This window comes from Ylistrum balloti, unplaced genomic scaffold (genome assembly GCF_031769215.1).
Source record: "Ylistrum balloti isolate Yb309-2 unplaced genomic scaffold, AGI_CSIRO_Ybal_v1 Utg370448, whole genome shotgun sequence".
Taxonomy (NCBI): domain Eukaryota; kingdom Metazoa; phylum Mollusca; class Bivalvia; order Pectinida; family Pectinidae; genus Ylistrum; species Ylistrum balloti.
The window spans coordinates 1,180,219-1,207,868 of NW_026782298.1; the positions used below are offsets into that span (position 1 = coordinate 1,180,219).

A 27,650-nucleotide genomic window follows, 5' to 3' on the forward strand; every position below is an offset into this window, starting at 1 on the left:
AACTATTTTGACATAAACAACTCATCCTTACATTATACATGTGTTCTTAAGAGGATTGTAAACCAAATATGAATATAAACTGGCCATTGTTAGCATAAGTTAGAACAAGATAGACATGTACTCTAATATTTTATATTCCTCTAATCATGCTCAGAGACCATACACTAATATTTCAAGGACAAAACTACAATAAGAGGCCCCTTCACTGAACCATAAACTACAAAACTACACTAAAGAGGCCCCTTCACTGAACCATTCACTAAGTATTGACTATGTGAACTAGGTTATAATGATAACAATCCATACAGATAATTAGCTCAGCTCATAAAAAGTTCAGCATCATTTAGTCTTTCAAGCCCAAACCCTGGTACTTCTCTACAAGATGTTTAACGGGCTGTTGGTATCGGTAATTATAGTAACGCTTTTCAATATCCCAAGGTGCAGATTTCGTGACTTCACGGCTTCGAGGACCTGAACTTTGTGACCTTTTCTCATTGACCTTATGACCTCTCCTGGGTGTGCCTACAGGTGACTCTCCAGCATCATGACTACTGGTGTTCAGACGCTCTGGGGAGGGATTAAACTTATGTGGTGAGGTCCAGCCCAGCCCTAATGTATTTAGACCAACATCGATACTGTAGGACTTGTGGTCTAACATCTCCAGCTCGGGTTCGTTGTACCCTCGAAGGTCATCATGTGATGCACTTGTGCTGTCCTTGGTGGGAGAGGTAGAGCGGTATTTGGACAAGCCATCCCTCAACGAAGTGTATTTGTAGTTACCAAAGCTGTAGTCTGTACGTGGCTGTTCTGAGCCTAGCTCCGGCTCAGACACAGTTTTATAGAGGGCTCCGTGAAGTGGTACCGTCTGAGGTCGGGGGTCAACAGCTTCAAAGGAAGAATTGGATAAAGATGCTAATCGTGGTTCATTAGATGGAGATAAAAAACGACTTGGAAGTCTGTTGTCACTGTGGTCAGCCTTGCGTTGACGTGTGGTGATGAACGTCTCTGGGTCGGAGTTATCACTGGACGAGATAGGAGACACTGTACGAAAGCTCACTAGCTTGTTTTTACTGGTTATACGAGAGCCAGGCAAACTTTTAGTGCGATTGTGACGTTCCTCCACAGAACGGCTAAATTTCACTTCCTTGGTGTGACCTCTGGTGACCCGAGTTTTAGGAGGAAGCATTGACCCAGTGTTGTGGTGTTCAGTAGTTTTACCATTCTGGGTATATTGCGAAGACTGACCATTATCTTGGCGTTCTGAATTATTCGCAGTCTGGGTCCGTTCTATTGGTGTTCTGCGATTGTCTCCACGCTGTTTACCATATGTTTTGTCAGAGCGGGCACCATTTTTCGGTGAGCTGTTCCCATTGTGTGAGAAACGATCAGTTTGTACAGACCTAGGAACCCTCCTCTGGTCAGCACCGCCAATAGGCCCACTGTACACACCATTACTGACCCCTGACCCTTGAGTGTCATGGATGCGTGTCACCTCCACCTCTCTTGTTGGTGTTGGTGTTGATGACCTTGAGGACCCAGGACTCAATGACCTTGACAATGGTTTATCAAAGGAAATGACATCCAAAGCCTGTTCGATATCAGCTAGCTTGGCTTCAATGTTGGCCCTGAAAATGTATAAGTGTTCTTATATATCTCACATATCTATTGTTATCCTGACCAAAGGTCAAGGTTCAGCTTATCAAGCCTCTGATGAAAATATTACAAATCTGTGGTTTGTGATGAAGTGATACAAATCTGTGGTTTGTGATGAAGTGATACAAATCTGTGGTTTGTGATGAAGTGATACAAATCTGTGGTTTGTGATGAAGTGATACAAATCTGTGGTTTGTGATGAAGTGATACAAATCTGTGGTTTGTGATGAAGTGATACAAATCTGTGGTTTGTGATGAAGTGATACAAATCTGTGGTTTGTGATCAAATGTTACAAATCTGTGGTTTGTGATCAAATGTTACAAATCTGTGGTTTGTGATGAAGTGATACAAATCTGTGGTTTGTGATCAAATGTTACAAATCTGTGGTTTGTGATCAAATGTTACAAATCTGTGGTTTGTGATGAAGTGATATAAATCTGTGGTTTGTGATCAAATGTTACAAATCTGTGGTTTGTGATCAAATGTTACAAATCTGTGGTTTGTGATCAAATGTTACAAATCTGTGGTTTGTGATGAAGTGATATAAATCTGTGGTTTGTGATCAAATGTTACAAATCTGTGGTTTGTGATCAAATGTTACAAATCTGTGGTTTGTGATCAAATGTTACAAATCTGTGGTTTGTGATCAAATGTTACAAATCTGTGGTTTGTGATCAAATGTTACGAATCTGTGGTTTGTGATCAAATGTTACGAATCTGTGGTTTGTGATCAAATGTTACAAATCTGTGGTTTGTGATCAAATGTTACAAATCTGTGGTTTGTGATCAAATGTTACAAATCTGTGGTTTGTGATCAAATGTTACAAATCTGTGGTTTGTGATCAAATGTTACAAATCTGTGGTTTGTGATCAAATGTTACAAATCTGTGGTTTGTGATCAAATGTTACAAATCTGTGGTTTGTGATGAAGTGATACAAATCTGTGGTTTGTGATGAAAATATTACAAATCTGTGGTTTGTGATGAAGTGATACAAATCTGTGGTTTGTGATGAAGTGATACAAATCTGTGGTTTGTGATCAAATGTTACAAATCTGTGGTTTGTGTGATACAAATGGTTTGTGACAAATACAAATCTGTGTTTTGTGATGAAGTGATACAAATCTGTGGTTTGTGATGAAGTGATACAAATCTGTGGTTTGTGATCAAATGTTACAAATCTGTTGTGTTTGTGATGAAGTGATACAAATCTGTGGTTTGTGATGAAGTGATACAAATCTGTTCAAATGGTATGTGATGAAGTGATACAAATCTGTGGTTTGTGATGAAGTGATACAAATCTGTGGTTTGTGATGAAGTGATACAAATCTGTGGTTTGTGATGAAGTGATACAAATCTGTGGTTTGTGATCAAATGTTACAAATCTGTGGTTTGTGATGAAGTGATACAAATCTGTGGTTTGTGATGAAGTGATACAAATCTGTGGTTTGTGATCAAATGTTACAAATCTGTGGTTTTTGATGAAGTGATACAAATCTGTGGTTTGTGATGAAGTGATACAAATCTGTGGTTTGTGATGAAATGTTAAGAATCTGTGGTCCTTCTTGATCAAAGAAGACTGACCTGTTACTGACTTCAGTGTTATACTTGAATTTCACTGTATACACTTACCCCATGATTTCATTTTGGAGTATTTTGCGAACATTTTCCATGTAGATGCGTTTGAGTTCTGTGAGTGTGGTGTTGCGTTCTTGAGCCATCTCGCACCTGACAGTTTCAGCTGCACGCATGTTTGTCTCTGTGATGTGTCGCATAACATCATCTACAACACAATACCATTAGTTTTAAATAAATCAAAGATTGAACAAATGATTCACAAGTGAATAGCACTTTTTTATAATTTAGAGTAAGAAACGGTAGAGCCAAACAGAGCATCATAAAGCTGTTTCGTCCTTCATCATCATCACCATAACACCAGTAACATCAGCATATCAATATTGTTACATCTCAGCTGTATTCTAACAAGAAATAGACATTTGGAATGAAACTGGAATGATTTGCCTTGATTTTAAACCTTGTACTGGAATGATTTGCCTTGATTTTAAACCTTGTACTGGGGTGATTTGCCTTGATTTTAAACCTTGATCTGGGGTGATTTTCTTTGACTTTAATGCTGAATGATAAATCCTCACCTTTAATCTTGTTAACAGTATCCAGGTACTGTTCCCTGAGTTCCATCACTCCCTGCTCATCATCCTCCGAGTCGGTCTGGTGACAGAAATTCAACAATCATAACATCCGTTTCTATGGCAACATTTCCTGAAAGTTTACTAACAAGCCGAGAAGATTACCATCAGAGACATGATTACTATCACAACCTATTAAACTGTTACATATTGGGAATCAACACAAATACACAAAGTAGCCAAACAGATTCTTAAACAAACTCACTGAGTAGAGTAATACCAGCCCTTAATGTTATGGAAATCCCTTCAGTACCTGTACGACTGTAGGGGAAATCCCCTCAGTACCTGTACGACTGTAGGGGAAATCCCCTCAGTACCTGTACGGCTGTAGGGGAAATCCCCTCAGTACCTGTACGACTGTAGGGGAAATCCCCTCAGTACCTGTACGGCTGTAGGGGAAATCCCCTCAGTACCTGTACGGCTGTAGGGGAAATCCCCTCAGTACCTGTACGGCTGTAGGGGAAATCCCCTCAGTACCTGTACGGCTGTAGGGGAAATCCCCTCAGTACCTGTACGGCTGTAGGGGAAATCCCCTCAGTACCTGTACGGCTGTAGGGGAAATCCCCTCAGTACCTGTACGGCTGTAGGGGAAATCCCCTCAGTACCTGTACGACTGTAGGGGAAATCCCCTCAGTACCTGTACAGCTGTAGGGGAAATCCCCTCAGTACCTGTACGACTGTAGGGGAAATCCCCTCAGTACCTGTACGGCTGTAGGGGAAATCCCCTCAGTACCTGTACTGTAGGGGAAATCCCCTCAGTACCTGTACGGCTGTAGGGGAAATCCCCTCAGTACCTGTACGGCTGTAGGGGAAATCCCCTCAGTACCTGTACGGCTGTAGGGGAAATCCCCTCAGTACCTGTACGGCTGTAGGGGAAATCCCCTCAGTACCTGTACGACTGTAGGGGAAATCCCCTCAGTACCTGTATGGCTGTAGGGGAAATCCCCTCAGTACCTGTACGATAGTAGGGGAAATCCCCTCAGTACCTGTATGACTGTAGGGGAAATCCCCTTAGTACCTGTAATGTTGTACTCAATCCCCGTACTTCTGTAGTGGAAACTCCCTTAGTAGGAGAAATCTCCCTTGTAACTATATTGTACCTGTACTTCTGTAGAAGAAATCTCCCTTGTAACTATATTGTACCTGTACTTCTGTGGGAGAAATCTCCCTTGTAACTATATTGTACCTGTACTTCTGTAGGAGAAATCTCCCTTGTAACTATATTGTACCTGTACTTCTGTAGAAGAAATCTTCCTTGTAACTATATTGTACCTGTACTTCTGTAGGAGAAATCTCCCTTATAACTATATTGTACCTGTACTTCTGTAGGAGAAATCTCCCTTGTAACTATACCTGTACTTTTGTAGGAGAAATCACCCTTGTAACTGTACCTGTACTTCTGCAGTGTTGAGGTCCTTTGGAGGTCGCTCTGCCTTGACCTTCTCCATCTCTGATCGATACTGTTTCTTCATGCTGTCCAGTGCCACCAAATGTGCCTTCTGCATCTCCACCATCTTGTTCTTCATGGTCTCCATGGCCATGTTGTTTTCCATCTCCAGGGACTTCTTGAGCTTGTCAATCTGGGACCTAAACAGTAACATCATGACAATAATTCAAACACAGGAATTGTTTGAGGAATGCTGATATACATTCTATAGTGTGGATTCCAATACTGGTTTTTATACGGTAAATAGATTGAGGAATGAATTAAATAAATAACATATTAAAAAGAAAGTGTCTAACATTGTGATATTGTACAAAACACATGCAAGAAAATAACATTTCAGTAAGTGTACACTGTAGTTCAATTAGGAATAAAACAGCATTATACAGATGATTCGTCCTTCTAGGACTCGTCAGTGATGCTACATCATACAGCTGTTTCGTCCTTCTAGGACTCGTCAGTGTTGCTACATCATACAGCTGTTTCGTCCTTCTAGGACTCTTCAGTGATGCTACATCACACAGCTGTTTCGTCCTTCTAGGACTCGTCAGTGATGCTACATCACACAGCTGTTTCGTCCTTCTAGGACTCGTCAGTGATGCTACATCACACAGCTGTTTCGTCCTTCTAGAATTCGTCAGTGATGTTACATCATACAGCTGTTTCATCCTTCTAGGACTCGTCAGTGATGCTACATCACACAGCTGTTTCGTCCTTCTAGGACTCGTCAGTGATGCTACATCACACAGCTGTTTCGTCCTTCTAGAATTCGTCAGTGATGTTACATCATACAGCTGTTTCGTCCTTCTAGGACTCTTCAGTGATGCTACATCACACAGCTGTTTCGTCTGTCTAGGACTCGTCAGTGATGTTACATTATTCAGCTGTTTCGTCCTTCTAGGACTCGTCAGTGACGCTACATCACACAGCTGTTTCGTCCTTCTAGGACTCGTCAGTGATGCTACATCACACAGCTGTTTCGTCTGTCTAGGACTCGTCAGTGATGCTACATCACACAGCTGTTTCGTCTGTCTAGGACTCGTCAGTGATGCTACATCACACAGCTGTTTCGTCTGTCTAGGACTCGTCAGTGATGCTACATCATACAGCTGTTTCGTCCTTCTAGGACTCGTCAGTGATGCTACATCATACAGCTGTTTCGTCCTTCTAGGACTTGTCAGTGTTGCTACATCATACAGCTGTTTCGTCCTTCTAGGACTCGTCAGTGATGCTACATCACACAGCTGTTTCGTCCTTCTAGGACTCGTCAGTGATGCTACATCACACAGCTGTTTCGTCCTTCTAGGACTCGTCAGTGATGCTACATCACACAGCTGTTTCGTCCTTCTAGGACTCGTCAGTGATGCTACATCACACAGCTGTTTCGTCCTTCTAGGACTCGTCAGTGATGCTACATCACACAGCTGTTTCTTCTGTCTAGGACTCGTCAGTGATGCTACATCACACAGCTGTTTCGTCTGTCTAGGACATCACACAGCTGTTTCGTCCTTCTAGGACTCGTCAGTGATGCTACATCATACAGCTGTTTCGTCCTTCTAGGACTCCTCAGTGTTGCTACATCACACAGCTGTTTCGTCCTTCTAGGACTCGTCAGTGATGCTACATCACACAGCTGTTTCGTCCTTCTAGGACTCGTCAGTGATGCTACATCACACAGCTGTTTCGTCCTTCTAGGACTCGTCAGTGATGCTACATCACACAGCTGTTTCGTCCTTCTAGGACTCGTCAGTGATGCTACATCACACAGCTGTTTCGTCCTTCTAGGACTCGTCAGTGATGCTACATCACACAGCTGTTTCGTCCTTCTAGGACTCGTCAGTGATGTTACATTATACAGCTGTTTCGTCCTTCTAGGTCTCGTCAGTGATTTACATCATACAGCTGTTTTGTCCTTCTAGGACTCGTCAGCAATGCTACATCATACAACTGATTTATCCTTACAGGACTTAAGACTACTGAAATTTCAACCAGTTTCATTTCATTCTTTTTCACACAAAAAAATTCTCTTGTGCCCTGTCCATAGGTGATAATACTGTCTCAGATCTTGGTTTCATTTCATGTAATCCTTGGTTACAGAATGGCTACCTTTACACATACAGGCAACATCTCACAACATCCTTATAATACTGATATCTATGTAACACTTTAGTGGTATAACTTTTGAACTTTTATGAACTTTACCAAGAAAGATTATAGTGTGACTGTTTTGTTTGTTATCACAATCTTTATCAGTCCTGAACCAGATGTCAGTCTTTAAGTTTCTACGTCTGGGCTTATAGTTCACATCTGACAGCTACAGCATAACAATGGCAGGTTTTGTCACATAAGTTAGCATTTGAGGATACTAAAGTAAGGAAGACTGTTGCCGATGGCTATTCTTACGCTAATAGATATTTAATAACCATGATTTTTGTATGTGTTGAGGATAACTTGTAGTTATTTGTGTTGAAGATTACCTGTAATGCTGTTTGGCATCAGCCAGATGTTTTTCTGCCTGTCTTAGCCTGCTGTTGGTGTCCTCTTGACGTTGTTTCTGACTGACCATGTCCCGACGATATGCTGATTCCATGTCTCGGATATTATCCACAAGTCGACTTTTCTCCCCCTCTACCTTGGTGACCTTGTCCTGGTGTTTTGTCATCTCTGACTGTAACCTCTCAACCTCTGACCTTAGCTGACTGACATTCTCTACCTCCAAGGTCAGGCGTCCAATCTCCGCCTCCATATCAGCTATGCCTTTGTTTTCCTTCTCTAATTTTTGTTTTTCAGTCCTAAGTTTGCTGACTTCCTCAACCTCTGTCTGAAGCCTATCCATTTCAGCCCGTAGGGCAGTGATATTAGTGTTCTCAGCCTGGAGTTGTGCCACCTCAATTTTCAGCTGACTCATTGTGTCAGTCTCTGCCTCCAGTCTGGCCACTTTAGCCCTCAGCTTGTTCATACCTGCATTATCAGCCTCCAGTCGCTCAATGTTTGCCCTGAGGTGACTGATCTGTTCATTCTCTGTCTCTAGACGTTCTACTTCAGCACGTAGCTTTGTGAACACTTCTGCCTCAATGTGAAGTTTCTCAATTTCAAACTTAAGCTTGCTAAGGTCTTCATTTTCACTTTTTACATTTTCTAATTCAAGAAGTATTTTTTCTTTCTCTTCCATCAATGATTGTTTTTCAGCTAGAAGGGACTCATTCTTATTAACCAGCGTCTGACAGACAACTTTGGCAGACATCAGTTCATCCTTTTGAGCCTGGAACTCACTAAGTACTTGGGATTGTTCAGCCATCTTTGAATTCAAGTTCTGAACTTCCTTCACATATCGCTTTGTCTCTTCAAACATTTGAGCCTTGACCTTTTGAACTTCGACCTTTACATTGTTGTTTTCTTCAACACTGATGTCCTTTTCAGTTTGAAGTACTTGTAATGCCATTAAGTTTTTCTGATTCTCACTTTTTAACGTCTCAAGTTCTAATAACAGGTTCTGATTTTCTCTACAAATTTTGTTATTTTCATCTTTCAGTTTTTTTATTTCTGTTTCTAACACTGCTGTTTTATCCATTATTATCTCCCTTTGTTCTGGACGATTTGACTCCAGGTCAAATTTCTGTTTCAGGCTGGCAGTCTCTGCTTCCAATCTCTGTTGGTATGCTGACTCAAGTTCCGCTCGCAATTTATCTACTTCCTGTGACAGGTGAACATCAGCTTTTTCCAACAATGCATCTCTTTCCTGTACTTCTTGTTGCAGTCGCCATTTTTCTTTTTCAAACATATCACGCTCTTTCTCAATGGCTCGCTGGTGTGTGGGCTGAAACACACAAAACTGGCATGAAGATCCCACATCTAGTCTATAACATAGTCTACTTCACATTGTTTGGTTTTTCACATTTTACCAGTTGTTACGTACCCTCCCAATAACACCATTCTTAACAATTTTTTTTATTTTTGGGAGAGTTCCTCAAACTTAAATCCATAGGAAACATGTTCATGTTCTGGTGACTTAAACAAAATTACTTTTTTGAATAAAAGCAACAAAGGAGCATGAAAAAAAAACATCAAAAGTGTAAATTACAGTAGGCTGACTATCTATATCATTTCTCAGTAAAAGCGATATGTAACAGTACCTCCTGTATCCCTAGACACTAACACAGTACTTCCTGTATCCCTAGACACTAACACAGTACCTCCTGTATCCCTAGACACTAACACAGTACTTCCTGTATCCCTAGACACTAACACAACACCTCCTGTATCCCTAGACACTAACACAGTAGCTCCTGTATCCCTAGACACTAACACAGTACTTCCTGTATCTCTAGACACTAACACAGTACTTCCTGTATCCCTAGACACTAACACAGTACCTCCTGTATCCCTAGACACTAACACAGTACTTCCTGTATCCCTAGACACTAACACAGTACCTCCTGTATCCCTAGACACTAACACAGTACTTCCTGTATCCCTAGACACTAACACAGTACCTCCTGTATCCCTAGACACTAACACAGTACTTCCTGTATCTCTAGACACTAACACAGTACTTCCTGTATCCCTAGACACTAACACAGTACCTCCTGTATCCCTAGACACTAACACAGTACTTCCTGTATCCCTTGACACTAACACACCACCTCCTGTATCTCTAGACACTAACACAGTACCTCCTGTATCTCTAGACACTAACACAGTACTTCCTGTATCCCTAGACACTAACACAGTACTTCCTGTATCCATTGACACTAACACACCATCTCCTGTATCCCTAGACACTAACACATTACTTCCTGTATCCCTAGACACTAACACAGTACCTCCTGTATCCCTAGACACTAACACAGTACTTCCTGTATCCCTTGACACTAACACACCACCTCCTGTATCTCTAGACACTAACACAGTACTTCCTGTATCCCTAGACACTAACACAGTACTTCCTGTATCCCTAGACACTAACACAACACCTTCTGTATCCCTAGACACTAACACAACACCTCCTGTATCCCGAGACACTAACACAACACCTCCTGTAACCCTAGACACTAACACAGTACTTCCTGTAACCCTAGACACTAACACAACACCTCTTGTATCCCTAGACACTAACACAGTACTTTCAGTATCCCTAGATTTTGATACAGTACCTCCTGTTTCCCTAGATTTTGATACAGTACCTCCTCTATCCCTAAACTCTTCAATTTTTCCTGTAGGCGAGATTCCTTCATCTTCAGCGACTCTACCTCCTCTGAGTATCTTCGCTCCAGGTCAGCCTACAAAACAGTCCTCACTGCTGTTACTGAGCTAATCACAAATATGACAACACATAAAACAAATCATTGGTCATCTCAGTTGGTGACATTATATTTCAAAATATTTATTTAGCCTTCAAAACAACAAAAACATTAAGAAAAAGAAATCCAAATCCCACTGTCTCTATAGCAACATTATGAAATTGTTTTTATTGAACACACTTCTAAAATAAAGAAATTGAAAATTTAGGCCTGTGTTAACATTTTTATATATCTATGAGTTACATAGAAGTGACGCTATAAGTGGTTGAGGTATATGGTATGTCTTTCACTCAAGTTTTCAAAAGGTACAAAAACATGTGCTTTAGAAAACCAACGATGACCTATCATTTCCCGTGAATGTTGTTAGTGGACAGCTCTCAGTGTCTGTGTTAGTGTGTGGTGATGACCTACCTTTTCCCGTGAATGTTGTTCGCAGGCAGCTCTCAGTGCCTGTGTTAGTGTGTGGCAATGACCTACCTTTTCCCGTGAATGTTGTTCGCGGGCAGCTCTCAGCGCCTGTGTTAGTGTGTGGTGATGACCTACCTTTTCCTGTGAATGTTGTTCGCGGGCAGCTCTCAGTGTCTGTGTTAGTGTGTGGCGATGACCTACCTTTTCCTGTGAATGTTGTTCGCGGGCAGCTCTCAGCACCTGTGTTAGTGTGTGGCGATGACCTACCTTTTCCTGTGAATGTTGTTCGCGGGCAGCTCTCAGCGCCTGTGTTAGTGTGTGGCGATGACCTACCTTTTCCTGTGAATGTTGTTTGCAGGCAGCTCTCAGCGCCTGTGTTAGTGTGTTGGGATGACCTACCTTTTCATGTGAATGTTGTTCACAGACAGCTCTCAGCGCCTGTGTTATTGGTTGGGATGACCTACCTTTTCCCGTGAATGTTGTTCACAGACAGCTCTGAGCATCTTTGTTAGTGTGTGGCGATGACCTACCTTTTCCTGTGAATGTTATTCATGGGCAGCTCTCAGTGTCTGTGTTAGTGTGTGGCGATGACCTACCTTTTCCCGTGAATGTTGTTCGCGGGCAGCTCTCAGCGCCTGTGTTAGCGTATCGTGGTGTTCCGCTGTAAATTTTTGGTGATCTCTTTCACACTGATCTTGTATCTCTTCCATTGCCCGCTTTCTCTCCCCATCCTTGAGGCGGGTCAGTTCAGCTCGTTGTGTTTGCCAGGCATCCTCTCTCTGTTTCAACTCTTGTTGCAGACGACCAGTCTGAGACTTTAGAACTTCAATCTCCTTTACAATTATCAAAAAATAGACATTTAGAGTCACAATGTATCATAGATGTATTGCAATAGATTTAATTACTAACACATTGCTTCAGAATGACTTTTTTCCTAAACTACCAAATCTGGACACAAAAGTATTTCCCATTTCATTTATTACGATATAAGTGTCAGAAGCTTTTCATATGGAAATACTAAAGATCATCCAGACAGGAGATCAAGTCATGAGTTTCACCGACACTGAATGTGCTGTTACAGCTCTACTCTAAAAAACATACCTCTTTAAGCACACTATTGGAGAGTTCTGAGGAGGTAATATTAGCGGACACTTCCTGGTCCTTCTCCCGACTCCAGTCTGTCCGTGCCTCCTCTATAGCCAGAGACACCTGTAAAATTATCTTCGTTTTATCCATACATTTTCATTAAAACATCAAACATCCATGTTGAACCATTTACAACATCGTACCTGCAGACACTACTTTATACTTTGAATTCCGTGTATTAAAGTCAGGATTTGAATACGTAACATGGCACATATCTGTGATATTGCTCTAAATATGATATTTATGTGACAGTGTCAAGTTTATACGTTTACATTGTACATGTGTATAAACATCAGTTCCATATTGGAAATAAGATGTAAATCTATCATCATTACAAACTTTTCTATATGGTAGAAGCTACTAATACAGTAATCAGGCAACTGCAGAGAGACTTTTTGCCTTTCCACTTTGAACAAGCTATTTAACTGTAAGGAGACCTACTTATCACTGTTATTGATCATATCAGTGTTACACAGTATCCTACACCAGAACTTTAATCACATGTTTCCAGAGGAAGTGATTTTTCTCTCCTCGTGTACCTCAGCAGAAATCCTCTCCTGAATCTGCTCCTCCATGGAGTCCTGGATTTTCTGTACACTAAGTTCATGAGACTCCTCCCACATCTGTTTGGCCTGGTCCAGTATCTGTTGGTTTTTCAGCGACTGTTCCATGGTCCATTTGGCCCTTTCCTCAGCAACTCGTTCCTGAAATGTACCCTCCCACTTGGCTTGTTCTTTCTCTAGTCTTTCCCTCAAGTGTTTCTCTTGTTCTCCTTGTAGAGACAGCCTCTCCTTGATACAAAAATGATTACAGAAACATGTTGTAAGGCTGTTATCTTCTTTAAAGTCCTTTAACAAATCCTAAATTATAAACATCAACAAAAATAATACCACCTAACACAGCTGTGTACTGATCAGGTTAACAACATCTAACACAGCTGTGTACTGATCAGGTTAACAACATCTAACACAGCTGTGTACTGATCAGGTATAATAACACCTAACACAGCTGTGTACTGATCAGGTATAACAACACCTAACACAGCTGTGTACTGATCAGGTTTAATAACACCTAACACAGTTGTGTACTGATCAGGTTAACAACATCTAACACAGCTGTGTACTGATCAGGTTTAATAACACCTAACACAGCTGTGTACTGATCAGGTTTAATAACACCTTACACAGCTGTGTACTGATCAGGTTTAATAACACCTAACACAGCTGTGTACTGATCAGGTATAATAACACCTAACACAGCTGTGTACTGATCAGGTATAATAACACCTAACACAGCTGTGTACTGATCAGGTTTAATAACACCTAACACAGCTGTGTACTGATCAGGTTTAATAACACCTAACACAGCTGTGTACTGATCAGGTATAATAACACCTAACACAGCTGTGTACTGATCAGGTTTAACAACACCTAACACAGCTGTGTACTGATCAGGTTTAATAACACCTAACACAGCTGTGTACTGATCAGGTTTAATAACACCTAACACAGCTGTGTACTGATCAGGTTAACAACACCTAACACAGCTGTGTACTGATCAGGTATAATAACACCTAACACAGCTGTGTACTGATCAGGTATAACAACACCTAACACAGCTGTGTACTGATCAGGTTTAATAACACCTAACACAGCTGTGTACTGATCAGGTTTAATAACACCTAACACAGCTGTGTACTGATCAGGTTTAATAACACCTAACACAGCTGTGTACTGATCAGGTTAACAACACCTAACACAGCTGTGTACTGATCAGGTTTAATAACACCTAACACAGCTGTGTACTGATCAGGTTTAACAACACCTAACACAGCTGTGTACTGATCAGGTATAATAACACCTAACACAGCTGTGTACTGATCAGGTTTAATAACACCTAACACAGCTGTGTACTGATCAGGTTAACAACACCTAACACAGCTGTGTACTGATCAGGTTAACAACACCTAACACAGCTGTGTACTGGTCAGGTTAACAACACCTAACACAGCTGTGTACTGATCAGGTATAATAACACCTAACACAGCTGTGTACTGATCAGGTTAACAACACCTAACACAGCTGTGTACTGATCAGGTTAACAACACCTAACACAGCTGTGTACTGATCAGGTTAACAACACCTAACACAGCTGTGTACTGATCAGGTTAACAACACCTAACACAGCTGTGTACTGATCAGGTTAATAACACCTAACACAGCTGTGTACTGATCAGGTTAATAACACCTAACACAGCTGTGTACTGATCAGGTTAATAACACCTAACACAGCTGTGTACTGATCAGGTTTAATAACACCTAACACAGCTGTGTACTGATCAGGTTTAATAACATCTAACACAGCTGTGTACTGATCAGGTTTAATAACATCTAACACAGCTGTGTACTGATCAGGTTTAATAACACCTAACACAGCTGTGTACTGATCAGGTTTAATAACACCTAACACAGCTGTGTACTGATCAGGTTTAATAACACCTAACACAGCTGTGTACTGATCAGGTTTAATAACACCTAACACAGCTGTGTACTGATCAGGTTTAATAACATCTAACACAGCTGTGTACTGATCAGGTTTAATAACACCTAACACAGCTGTGTACTGATCAGGTTAATAACACCTAACACAGCTGTGTACTGATCAGGTTAATAACACCTAACACAGCTGTGTACTGGTCAGGTTTAATAACACTTAACACAGCTGTGTACTGATCAGGTTTAATAACACCTAACACAGCTGTGTACTGATCAGGTTTAATAACACCTAACACAGCTGTGTACTGATCAGGTTAATAACATAACACAGCTGTGTACATCAGGTTTAATAACACCTTAACACAGCTGTGTACTGATCAGGTTTAATAACACCTAACACAGCTGTGTACTGATCAGGTTTAATAACACCTAACACAGCTGTGTACTGATCAGGTTTAATACACACCTAACACAGCTGTGTACATCAGGTTTAATAACACCTAACACAGCTGTGTACTGATCAGGTTTAATAACACCTAACACAGCTGTGTACTGATCAGGTTTAATAACACCTAACACAGCTGTGTACTGATCAGGTTTAATAACACCTAACACAGCTGTGTACTGATCAGGTTCACACCCTAACACCTAACACACACCCTGTGTACTCCACCAGTCTCACACCCTGTACACTCAATAACTACTAACACCTGTGTACCATCAGGTTTCTCACATCCCCTGTTCCACCAGTCTCACACCCTGTACATCTACTCTCCCATCACCTGTTCCACCTGTCTCACACCCTGTACACCTATCCCCTGTTCCACCAGTCACACCCTACATCTACTCCATCCCATCCCCCCCATCACACCCCTGTTCCACCAGTCTCACACCCTGTACATCTACTCCCTCCCATCCCCTGTTCCACCAGTCTCACACCCTGTACATCTACTCCCTCCCCCATCACACCCTGTATCCCATCCCCTGTTCCACCAATCTCACACCCTGTCATCTACTCACACCCTGTTCCACCATCTCACACTGTACACCTACTCCTCCCATCCCCTGTTCCACCAATCTCACACCCTGTACATCTACTCCATCCCATCCCCTGTTCCACCAGTCTCACACCCTGTACATCTACTCCATCCCATCCCCTGTTCCACCAGTCTCACACCCTGTACATCTACTACCTCCCATCCCCTGTTCCACCAATCTCACACCCTGTACATCTACTCCATCCCATCCCCTGTTCCACCAATCTCACACCCTGTACATCTACTTCATCCCATCCCCTGTTCCACCAATCTCACACCCTGTACATCTACTCCATCCCATCCCCTGTTCCACCAATCTCACACCCTGTCCCATCCCCTGTTCCACCAATCTCACACCCTGTACACCTAGTCCACCCCCATCCCCTGTTCCACCAATCTCACACCCTGTACATCTACTCCATCCCATCCCCTGTTCCACCAGTCTCACACCCTGTACATCTACTCCCTCCCATCCCCTGTTCCACCAGTCTCACACCCTGTACATCTACTCCATCCCATCCCCTGTTCCACCAGTCTCACACCCTGTACATCTACTCCCTCCCATCCCCTGTTCCATCCCCTGTTCCACCAATCTCACACCCTGTACATCTTCTCCCTCCCATCCACTGTTCCACCAATCTCACACCCTGTTCCACTCAGTCTCACACCCTGTACATCTACTCCCTCCCATCCCCTGTTCCACCAATCTCACACCCTGTACATCTACTCCCTCCCATCCCCTGTTCCACCAATCTCACACCCTGTACATCTACTCCATCCCATCCCCTGTTCCACCAATCTCACACCCTGTACATCTACTCCCTCCCATCCCCTGTTCCACCAATCTCACACCCTGTACATCTACTCTATCCCATCCCATGTTCCACCAATCTCACACCCTGTACACCTAGTCCACCCCCATCCCCTGTTCCACCAATCTCACACCCTGTACATCTACTCCCTCCCATCCCCTGTTCCACCAATCTCACACCCTGTACATCTACTCCCTCCCATCCCCTGTTCCACCAGTCTCACACCCTGTACATCTACTCCATCCCATCCCCTGTTCCACCAATCTCACACCCTGTACATCTACTCCACCCCCATCCCCTGTTCCACCAAACTCACACCCAGTACATCTACTCCAACCCATCCCCTGTTCCACCAATCTCACACCCTGTACATCTACTCCCTCCCATCCCCTGTTCCACCATCTCACAATCTGTTCCACCAATCTCACACCCTGTACATCTACTCCATCCCATCCCCTGTTCCACCAATCTCACACCCTGTACACCTAGTCCACCCCCATCCCCTGTTCCACCAATCTCACACCCTGTACTACTCCTATCCCCTGTCCTCACACCCTGTACACCTCCACCCCCATCCCCTGTTCCACCAATCTCACACCCTGTACATCTACTCCATCCCATCCCCTGTTCCACCAATCTCACACCCTGTACATCTACTCCCTCCCATCCCCTGTTCCACCAATCTCACACCCTGTACATCTACTCCCTCCCATCCCCTGTTCCACCAATCTCACACCCTGTACATCTACTCCCTCCCATCCCCTGTTCCACCAATCTCACACCCTGTACATCTACTCTATCCCATCCCCTGTTCCACCAATCTCACACCCTGTACACCTAGTCCACCCCCATCCCCTGTTCACCATCCCCTGTTCCACCACTTTCACACCCTGTACATCTACTTCCTCCCATCCCCTGTTCCACCAATCTCACACCCTGTACACCTAGTCCACCCCCATCCCCTGTTCCACCAATCTCACACCCTGTACATCTACTCCCTCCCATCCCCTGTTCCACCAGTCTCACACCCTGTACATGAACACAACACTCACCTCCTCCAGTTTTTCCTGGATTTCATTACTTTTCTTCCTGTTCCATTTCTCTTTTTCATTGTGAATCTTTTTCTGTGTTTCTATCTCATTATTTTCCTCCCAGTCTTTTCTTGCATCAACCAGGCGAACTTTGACCTCTTCCTCTAATTTAACCTTGACCTCTTCCTCCAATCTTGCTGTGATTTCTTCCTCCAATTTGAGCTTGACCTGCTCTAACTTTAATTTGATTCCATTATCAACTTGCTCCGCTACATCTCTGTCCAACTCCTTCTTCAATTCATCAACTTTCTTTACCATTTCCTCCTCAACTTTTTTCCTCAACTCCTCATCTACCTTCTTCTTCACTGTGTCCTCCATTGTCTTCTTCCATTTTTCGGCTTCCTTTTTCACGGCAGTTTCTACATCTAGCTCTGACTTTGTCTTTGCCCGTGATTTTTCCCGCTCCAATGATCGCCTCATCTCGGCTTGGTTTTCTTCAAGCCACTTTGACCGTTCTGTTTCTAAGCGTTTCGTGTAATCTGCAGTTAGTTTTGATTCAATGACTTCCCTTTCTGTCTGTAGCTGTTTTTTGAGTTCACTTTCAAATGACAAACGACGCTGTGCTGTCCACTCTTCTTTTGCTGTAACATGTCAAGGACATAACTTCATAAAACTACCACACAAGGGACATAACTTTACAAAACTACCACACAAGGGACATAACTTTATAAAACTAACAAAGGGACATAACTCTATACAACTAAAACACAAGGGACATAACTTTACAAAACTACCACACAAGGGACATAACTTTACAAAACTACCACACAAGGGACATAACTTTACAAAACTACCACACAAGGGACACAACTTTACAAAACTACCACACAAGGGACATAACTTTATAAAACTAACACACAAGGGACTTAACTTTAAAAAATAGCACACAAGGGACATAACTTTACAAAATAGCATACAAGGGACATAATTTTACAAAACTACCACACAAGGGACATAACTTTACAAAACTACCACACAAGGGACATAACTTTATAAAACTAACACACAAGGGACGTAACTTTAAAAAATAGCACACAAGGGACATAACTTTACAAAATAGCACACAAGGGACATAACTTTACAAAATAGCATACAAGGGACATAACTTTACAAAACTACCACACAAGGGACACAACTTTACAAAACTACCACACAAGGGACATAACTTTATAAAACTTACACACAAGGGACGTAACTTTACAAAATAGCACACAAGGGACATAACTTTACAAAATAGCATACAAGGGACATAATTTTACAAAACTACCACACAAGGGACATAACTTTACAAAACTACCACACAAGGGACATAACTTTACAAAACTACCACACAAGGGACATAACTTTACAAAACTACCACACAAGGGACATAACGTTACATAACTACCACTCAAGGGACATAACTCTCCAAAACTAACACCAAAGGGACGAAACATTATATCATTATCAAATGTCATACCTTGCTGCAGCCGAGAGTCGACCTCTGACTGTACAGAGTTTTCTAACTTTATTTTCCACTCTGCCTCGGTTAGCTTCACCGCTTTCTCTACAGCTGTCTGCTTAGCACTTCTCTGCTCCTCAAACCAGGCCACTTTAGCTAGAGCAACCTAAAACAGAGTTAAGAGGCAGACAGTGAAACATTGTCCCAAGTCAATCAAGGTAGACAAGAGTAGGATCATCTACACAATTCTAGAAAACCATGTACAACACCACATCAATGATCACTCTTAATGGCAGAATGGTTATGTGTTATTTTACAAAGGAAAATTGTTGTTGAGGCTATCAGGACTGAATACACTGTGACAACAATCTATCATACTACACAAACTTAATTGTTAAAATTCTTCACATCAATGACTTCAAACTCAAGTTCAAACTAAGTGATTTCAATATTGTGTTGCTACATTTCTTGGTCAGTGATATTGTCTACCTGGTTCATTCCTTACAAAGATATTGGTGTAAATGTTACCTGGTGTTTGGCCCGCGATGTCTGTTATTGGTGTCCTCCTTATACAACAGACATAGTATATAATGTAAAGTGTTGATCACACAGAGCTGTCGTACAGTTTTAACATAATACACACCCATCCAGACCCGTAGGAATGCCGGACACCGAGCTGTTTTATATTTAGAATGGAATATTTTTGTCCAGACCTGTCCAATATCATAATTACAACACCCTAATTTCCATAGATATATGTAGAGATTACTGAATGTAAGCAGTGGTGTAGTGTTTCACTTAGTTTGACAGAAATGTACACCAATTTTTCCTTTATCAAACATGCCATATTTAGAATGAGAAAAACTATTTTTGTATTTTTTAAATTGAAATAAAAAAAAGTTTAAATATTGCATAAGTTTAAATTTAGCTTGTAAAATCATTACAATGAAATATGAGATTACGAATTTTCAGATGGTTTGAAAATAAATCGTTTTGAAAAATGTGGTTAAGCTTGAAAGTCTACAGGACTTTTATGTATACCGGGATATGGTTGTTTAAATTACACTGATGTGTCATTGTGTGTATTTAAACTCCCAAAGAACAACAACAAACAAATCCCTATCAGCTGTTCATTGTCACCATCACTCAACTTAGGATATTGTATGTGATCGAGATTTAACTATTGGTATGTTAGATTCTACTGTTATACTTACACCTACCTGATTAACTACTATACCTACTATATATACTATAGCAGTGCCAGCCACAAGGCCTCTGTGGTTAGATTACACATACAGGATAGCTGAGTTACACATTTTCAAAATGTAATGCAATTCCTAACACTTAAAATGCACCAGGTTAGTAATGCATATGTATGTCAACAACACTACAGAGTATCATCAGAACCTAGGATAACAAAACGTTTGTAGTGGTTATACCTTAAGTCTTCTAAAAACTTAACCAGGCACACACAATAAGACAGCAATGTTAACTATCAACAAATGTCTTAATGTGGGCCATTCTCAGGTCATTTAAGGATAAACAAAAATTTAGACTTATCATTGAATGGCTGCAGAGTGAATCAAACTGACAGCCTTCCTTTCTGACAAACTTAAACTAGAACCTACTACACTGCAGGAGAAATAGTCTTTGTTGTAATGACAGCACTTCTAGTATAAATGATCGAGTCATCAGATCCACAGTTTGATATCTGTTATAATAATAACAAAGATCTTGTCGCCAGTCATGGGCGACCATCCCTGTATATCTACAGATACCAGGATATTGTATTTATATCTTGTTCACTTGATCAGTTCATTAAATCAATTTAAATACATATTTGTTGAATCCATAATCTATTAAATTCTGATTTAAAAATGAAAATGAAAATAAAATCTATAAATAAAAAAAAAATCAAAATTTATTTTAATTTTCATTTTAAATCAGAATTTAATAGACATGACAATTTTAGCTGTGACATTCTTCTCTATGATGTAGGTGTGATAACATGGCGTTCTTAACAGATAAGTATCTAATTGTACAGAATACCACTGGCCCAGTTCCAGTTATACAGAGCACACCTGAATGAATGACAGGTATGGACGTGCAATATTATAAAAAATACACTATCATACAGAAAAGAATGCAGAGATACTGTTATTTTTCTTGTGTCTTTTATGGATAGAGCCTTTTTTTTTATCTATTTGGCGAAAAAAATATTTCCTTGAGTAAACTTTTAAATTTTCAAAATCATGCATAAATTTTAAGATAAATTCAACTGAGAGAGTGGCCCATTATCAAGCCCTAAAAAGTGCCACATAATTACTTATGACAAAATAAGAATTATACAAGTTGGTACCAGCAACAGTTGTCACTGTCTAATGCCAAACAATTTGTACGAAGAAATGCTTCAGAATGAAGATTCTAAAACACCATGTTGGATAGAAATCTTCCAATATTTATCGATATATATGTACATCCCCAGAGATATGATAATAATGGTAATATACAGGGGACAAACATCTATATACTCTAATTTGACCTCGCCTGTAACCTAGCTATACCATATTTATATAATACTGATATTTAACATGATTTATAAACATGTAAATTATGTCTGTAATATGTTAATTGTAAACTATTTGTACTATCCAGATTTAAGGTTTGCCATCAGTATATTAAGTCCATCAACCTGTTCACATGTAATTATTCTCACTCTCAACTTCAACAGCCTCACAGGTTTACCTCATTCACTAAGGTCATATAAGGAGTCCAGGTCATCATTAGACAAATTCAATTCCTTGGAACTTTATGTGTCGCCAGCATAAAGTGTTACGGTCACCCAGAAATCGAACTGATGTCAAAACTAATCTGTACCCTTCCAACAAGAAGCCATATACCAAATTTCATTTCTATAACTCAAAGCATAACCAAAGAAAGTCCAGAAAACAATATTCCCAGAGAATTTTCTAAGTTCAAAGGGGCATAACTCTGCCAAGAATGGTCACAGACAGCCAGAAATCAAACTTAATCTGTACCCTTCAAACAAGAAGCCATATACTAAACATTTAGATAACACAAAGGATGACCAAAAAAAGTCCGCAAAACTTTCATACGTACGCGGCTGCCGACACGTGACAACAGACAGAGAGATCCCTAAGTGTCTGCCAGCTCTGCAGGCGACACAATAAAAACTCTCTATATAAAAACATAATATCTCCTGACCAGATTTGTGATTCCCAGTCTTCCAACCACCAATAAACATCCATCTAAGAATATTCTTCTATAAATCAGTTTTAACCATTTACACAATTTTACCATGGAGATGGATTTTAAACAGTGTTGTAATTGATCAGGAAAACATAGGACATTTCACATACTCCTACAGTGGTTAAAGTATAATACCGATATACTATCCAAATTGCTGCCACTAAACAAACAGACACATGAAAGACAAAAGAAAAATGATTTATCAGTCTGACATATCGCCACAAATCTGATTCTGAGATATGGTAAAACTGTTTCCAATTTTGTTGAAGTCATGTTTGAACATTTTCACTAACCATCGACTTCCACCTACCAGGCCTTGAATAACCAGCCCTAATGGAGTCTGATGTATGTGTACTATAGATCAGGGGAGATCACTGTGTTAACAACAAACTACATCTTATGGTGTACTACAGACCAGGGGAGATGACTGTTAACATCAAACTACATCTTATGGAGTCTGATGTAGGTGTACTACTAACCAGGGGAGATCACTCTGTTAGCACCAAACCACATCTTATGGAGTCTGGTGTAGGTGTACTACAGATCAGATTGAAGAACTCTATCTAAGAAGCTGATATTTAAGTCAAAATTAACAACATACACTTACTTCAAAAGACTGTGTGTGTTTTACCATATTTTGATAAAAAGCATTCATCTCAATATAAATTATGAAAGTTTAGTTCATAGAGCAGAGCATTGTGGTGTGTGGTTTGATCTAGGGTGGTAAATATTCTTCAGGAAGTATGGAAATGAACCGTTTTGTGTGTTATGGTCAGACACTTGCTCTGGATTGCATGCAACAGGCCTCCAGCATGTTGTTCAGTGAGATAGCCACCAGCTTCAGTAAGAAATCTCCACCACAAAATGACTCCGGCTATTTGAATGGTGATAAATATAGCAAACAAACAATATCTAGTTGCATGTTTTATTGTAATTACCTTAGTGTCAACAGTGCGACGTGCGTCCTCCTCAGACTCCTTCTTCAGCTGTTCCCTTAAACTCGTCTCGTGTTCTGTTCCTTCTTCTTTCACTCGTTCTATCTCCTCTTTTTTCTCTTTTTCTAGCTCTGTCTTCATCTGTAAGGCAAAGTTAAGAAATGTCTACAACCTGCACGGAAAAGTACAGCTGAATGTCCCTCCTGGTTGTTCTAATATATTTATATATCAGTGATGTCAACAGCCTACCTATTAAAACAAACACATACCTTTTTAGGCTTCCTGATGCATCAGAAATTTTGTGACATGCAAAGATGACATTAATCTGATATTGTGTAAATAAACGTACAGCTCACCAAACTGGCATCAGATGGTGGGAATGTCCCTGACAACAAGTGGTAGAGTGTTCGTCTTAAGACCAAGGAGCTGCTAGTTAGAGCCTAGTAGGGCAGCATATTTTTCCTATTACCTGCTGAGGGAATGTATATAGACAGGGCCCAAAAGAACTTATTTCAGTCTAATTATAACACATTATCCTTGATGATTGCTCTTTCTAAGGGCTAACACAGTCAGTGATATGTTTGCAGAATAATTAACGTTATAGTAAAATTTTGGTAAGACAAGCCAATGACACTTTAACTCTAATTAAATTTCTAAACATATACATTGAAACTGAGGTCATATTAGTGGAACTACATACAACAACTTCAAGGACAAGTTGATGTGTATTTCCTATATTTGTGAGGTCATGGCCTCACAGCAAGATCATTATGACCAGCTAAACAATGACACAATTTTGGATTACCGTAACTTTGTGGGTATAGTGCCTAGGTACGTTTTTTGGGGTCAGATTTTAAAAAAAAAAAGTATATAGAATATGAATATTGACTACATGTTACAGAGGTGCAACAGTTAATGTTTTAATTCATTGATAATTAGGAAACCACATTCAGCGTGACCCTAACACATTTGATAATCTTATGTAAACAAACTCACACAGGTGCTTGATTTAAAGTGATATGTTCAGTATTAGTATGATCTCTCATGGTAACTGTACCTATCACACTATCCGAAGGTACTTAGTAATAGATTGTTTACATCGATTTTGACATTGCGAAACAGCAGACATCATTTACAGCCAATAAGAAACTGGATGCCATTGACTATGCCAAAAGACTTGGGTTTCGTGCCAACCCACTTTGACATCACAGAATCCAACATTCGGGCATAGAGAAAAAAGTCGGAAAGTCCCACCCTCTGACCAGAAAGTCTGACAGGGATGGAAAGAGAGCTGTACATTTTTGTATGTGATCATGGAGATGCCAACATTGCCTTCAGTATGACAAAACCGTGTGTGTGGGCCATGCAAATCCAGAGAGGTCATAAGGTCACCGACTTCAAAGCATCAATGGGATGGGCTGACAGTGGACCTGCCGTTGATGTTGACATTGAGGACGATTATGAGGATGATTACGACCTGTTGTACCACAACAACGAAAAATCTACCGAGGCAGACTTTGATCCATCTTTGTATTTTAACAGTGACAATGATGGGGAGGAATTTGAAGGACTTCAGTGATCGTGTTTGTTTAACACATACTAACAAAAGTGATCGGTGACTGTTCCAGGGTTTTCCATAAGAGCCGGTCACCGGCCAATTTGACTGGCTACTTTGATCATTTGCGGCTTGGGTCCGCTGGCTTCGCCAGCCTCCTACTTTGACTACACAGACTACTACTAACAAAATTATGGAAAACCCTGTGTTTAGTGAAAAGTAACGACAGTGCTGTGAACTGATTCCTACTTAGTGCTCTATGGATTTATCAGTTGTAAGTTATTTTTTATTAAAAAAAAAATTCATGAATAGAATCAAAACATTTGAAATTTATCTTATTCTTTGTTGTTTTTCTCTTGCTCATATATGGATTTATCAGTTGTAAGTTATATGTTCCTGCATATAATACGCAACCCATTTTTGACACAACAGTTTTTGCCCAAAAAAGTGTGCACCATATGTGCAAATTTACGGTATGACATCAGTAACGGTTCCTCTGTGTACATACAAGTCTGGTGTGTTTTACTGTTTGATGGCCCTAATGACCTTTTATGTGTTGACGGGCCGTTAAAAATGTAATAATAATAACAACAACATACTAGTCAGGGATTATCCTTCTATACAAGTGTTCCAGTGGAAAATGTTTCCATTGTGTACCTTACATTTGTGAATGTTGGGCAAAAAATAATCACCAAGTTAGCTGAGTTTCAATGTAGTTTTGAGCTACTCAGGAGTGAGTCAATGCTACGTTTTTGGCCCCTTTTTATTGCTACTTGACAAATAACTGATATAAATTTACATATTTTACCTGCTCCAGTTTCCGTGCTGTATCAGCCTCAATTTTAGCACGCACTTCCTGTTCCATGTTATCCTTCTCTGTACACACGCGCACATACATCTCCTTCACCTCGTCCAGCTCACGTAAGGTCGAGTCAAGGTCATTCCTTCAACATACATAAAAGGTCTTGTTATCCATCAGGCATCAATACAATCAAAATCCAGGTACAAAAAAATAAATACCACTGGCAGTGCTTCATCAAAGCATTGTAAAAAGTCATGATTTTTCCTGAAGGCAAAATTTTCAAAAAAACTCATGAATTCTATTCAAATCATAAAAAACCTGATTAAACACTGACAAAGACATTGTCTATGATGCACTTCAGGCCAATAAAAACAATTTTTGGGGGGTTTGATTTTCAGATTTTGGCTCTCACATTGCAGTATTAAAGACAAAACTTCCAGGATAAACAGTCTAGAGCACATTTGTACACACCATATGATAAACAGTCTACAGCACACTTGTACACACCATATGATAAACAGTCTACAGCACATTTGTACACACCATATGATAAACAGTCTACAGCACATTTGTACACACCATATGATAAACAGTCTACAGCACATTTGTACACACCATATGATAAACAGTACAGCACTACACACATATGATAAACATGTGTACACACCATATGATAAACAGTACAGCACAACACACATATGATAAACATACAGCACATTTGTACACACCATATGATAAACAGTCTACAGCACATTTGTACACACCATATGATAAACAGTCTACAACACATGTGTACACACCATATGATAAACAGTCAACAACACATATGTACACACCATATGATAAACAGTCTACAACACATATGTACACACCATATGATAAACAGTCTACAGCACATTTGTACACACCATATGATAAACAGTCTACAACACATATGTACACACCATATGATAAACAGTCTACAGCACACTTGTACACACCATATGATAAACAGTCTAGAGCACATTTGTACACACCATATGATAAACAGTCTACAACACATTTGTACACACCATATGATAAACAGTCTAGAGCACATTTGTACACACCATATGATAAACAGTCTACAGCACATTTGTACACACCATATGATAAACAGTCTACAGCACATTTGTACACACCATATGATAAACAGTCTACAGCACATTTGTACACACCATATGATAAACAGTCTACAACACATTTGTACACACCATATGATATGAGGAAATATGATATTTGATCTACTTTACTTTTGAATATATGGTTTCCATACCTGAGATTTGTACAGTCCTCTTCATATTTATTGACTAGATTGGCCTGGTCCTCAGCAAACTTGGCCTCCATTTCCTGTTGCAGCTGCGACTTAGCAACCTCATGTACTGATTCAAGAGTCCTCTCACACCTGTGGATTTTAGAAGTATGCATTTGTGAAAATCAGTCTGGGGCATGGTTCCTTGTCATGCATGTATTTGGGCAAGTGTTGAATAACATATGAAGGGAGATTATGTAGCTGCAAACTGGTACAAGAATAATGAACAGTTAACTGGTTATATTCAGACCGCAATAGTAGTGAGACTAAGTGTGTAGAACTAGTGTCACCAGTGAATAACATGGACAACTGATCTCACAGACAAAACAGAACATTGGAGGTATTGTGTGTAGTATTGTCTGACAGTCCAACTCTATGAGTGTCCTCAGTATTGCTATCTTTATAACAGTACAACACTTTTATCATCCCCAACCAAACAAGTCTACATTAGATCTCTCTATCTCCCCTTCCTCCCTCCCTCTCTCTCTATCCCACACCCCCACACCCTATCCCCTTATCTCTGTCTGTCTGTCTCTGTCTCTCTCTCCCCTCTCTCCCTCCCTCCCTCTCTAACTCTCTCTCTATCCCACACACCCACCCTAACCCCCTATCTCTCTCCCTCTCTCTCTCTGTCTCTCTCTCTCTCTCTCTCATCCCATCCCGTCAGCTCTGTTGGATCACATTCCCACACCCTACTCTCTCTGTTGAAACATTTTCTCACCCT

General features: G+C 40.6%; 1 protein-coding gene across 1 annotated transcript in view; it reads right to left on the minus strand.

Annotated features, from left to right (window-relative positions):
• Positions 1–27,650, minus strand: part of LOC132554879 (centrosomal protein of 152 kDa-like) — a 73,886-nt gene continuing 46,236 nt past the window's right edge. The window contains 14 exon segments of the mRNA XM_060219207.1: positions 1–1,625; positions 3,286–3,436; positions 3,807–3,882; positions 5,252–5,447; positions 7,782–9,121; positions 10,488–10,583; positions 11,609–11,845; positions 12,114–12,221; positions 12,698–12,949; positions 17,555–18,174; positions 19,053–19,200; positions 23,243–23,380; positions 25,603–25,738; positions 26,891–27,019. Of these exon segments, the coding sequence (XP_060075190.1) occupies positions 344–1,625; positions 3,286–3,436; positions 3,807–3,882; positions 5,252–5,447; positions 7,782–9,121; positions 10,488–10,583; positions 11,609–11,845; positions 12,114–12,221; positions 12,698–12,949; positions 17,555–18,174; positions 19,053–19,200; positions 23,243–23,380; positions 25,603–25,738; positions 26,891–27,019 (4,909 nt within the window). The 3' untranslated portion in view covers positions 1–343.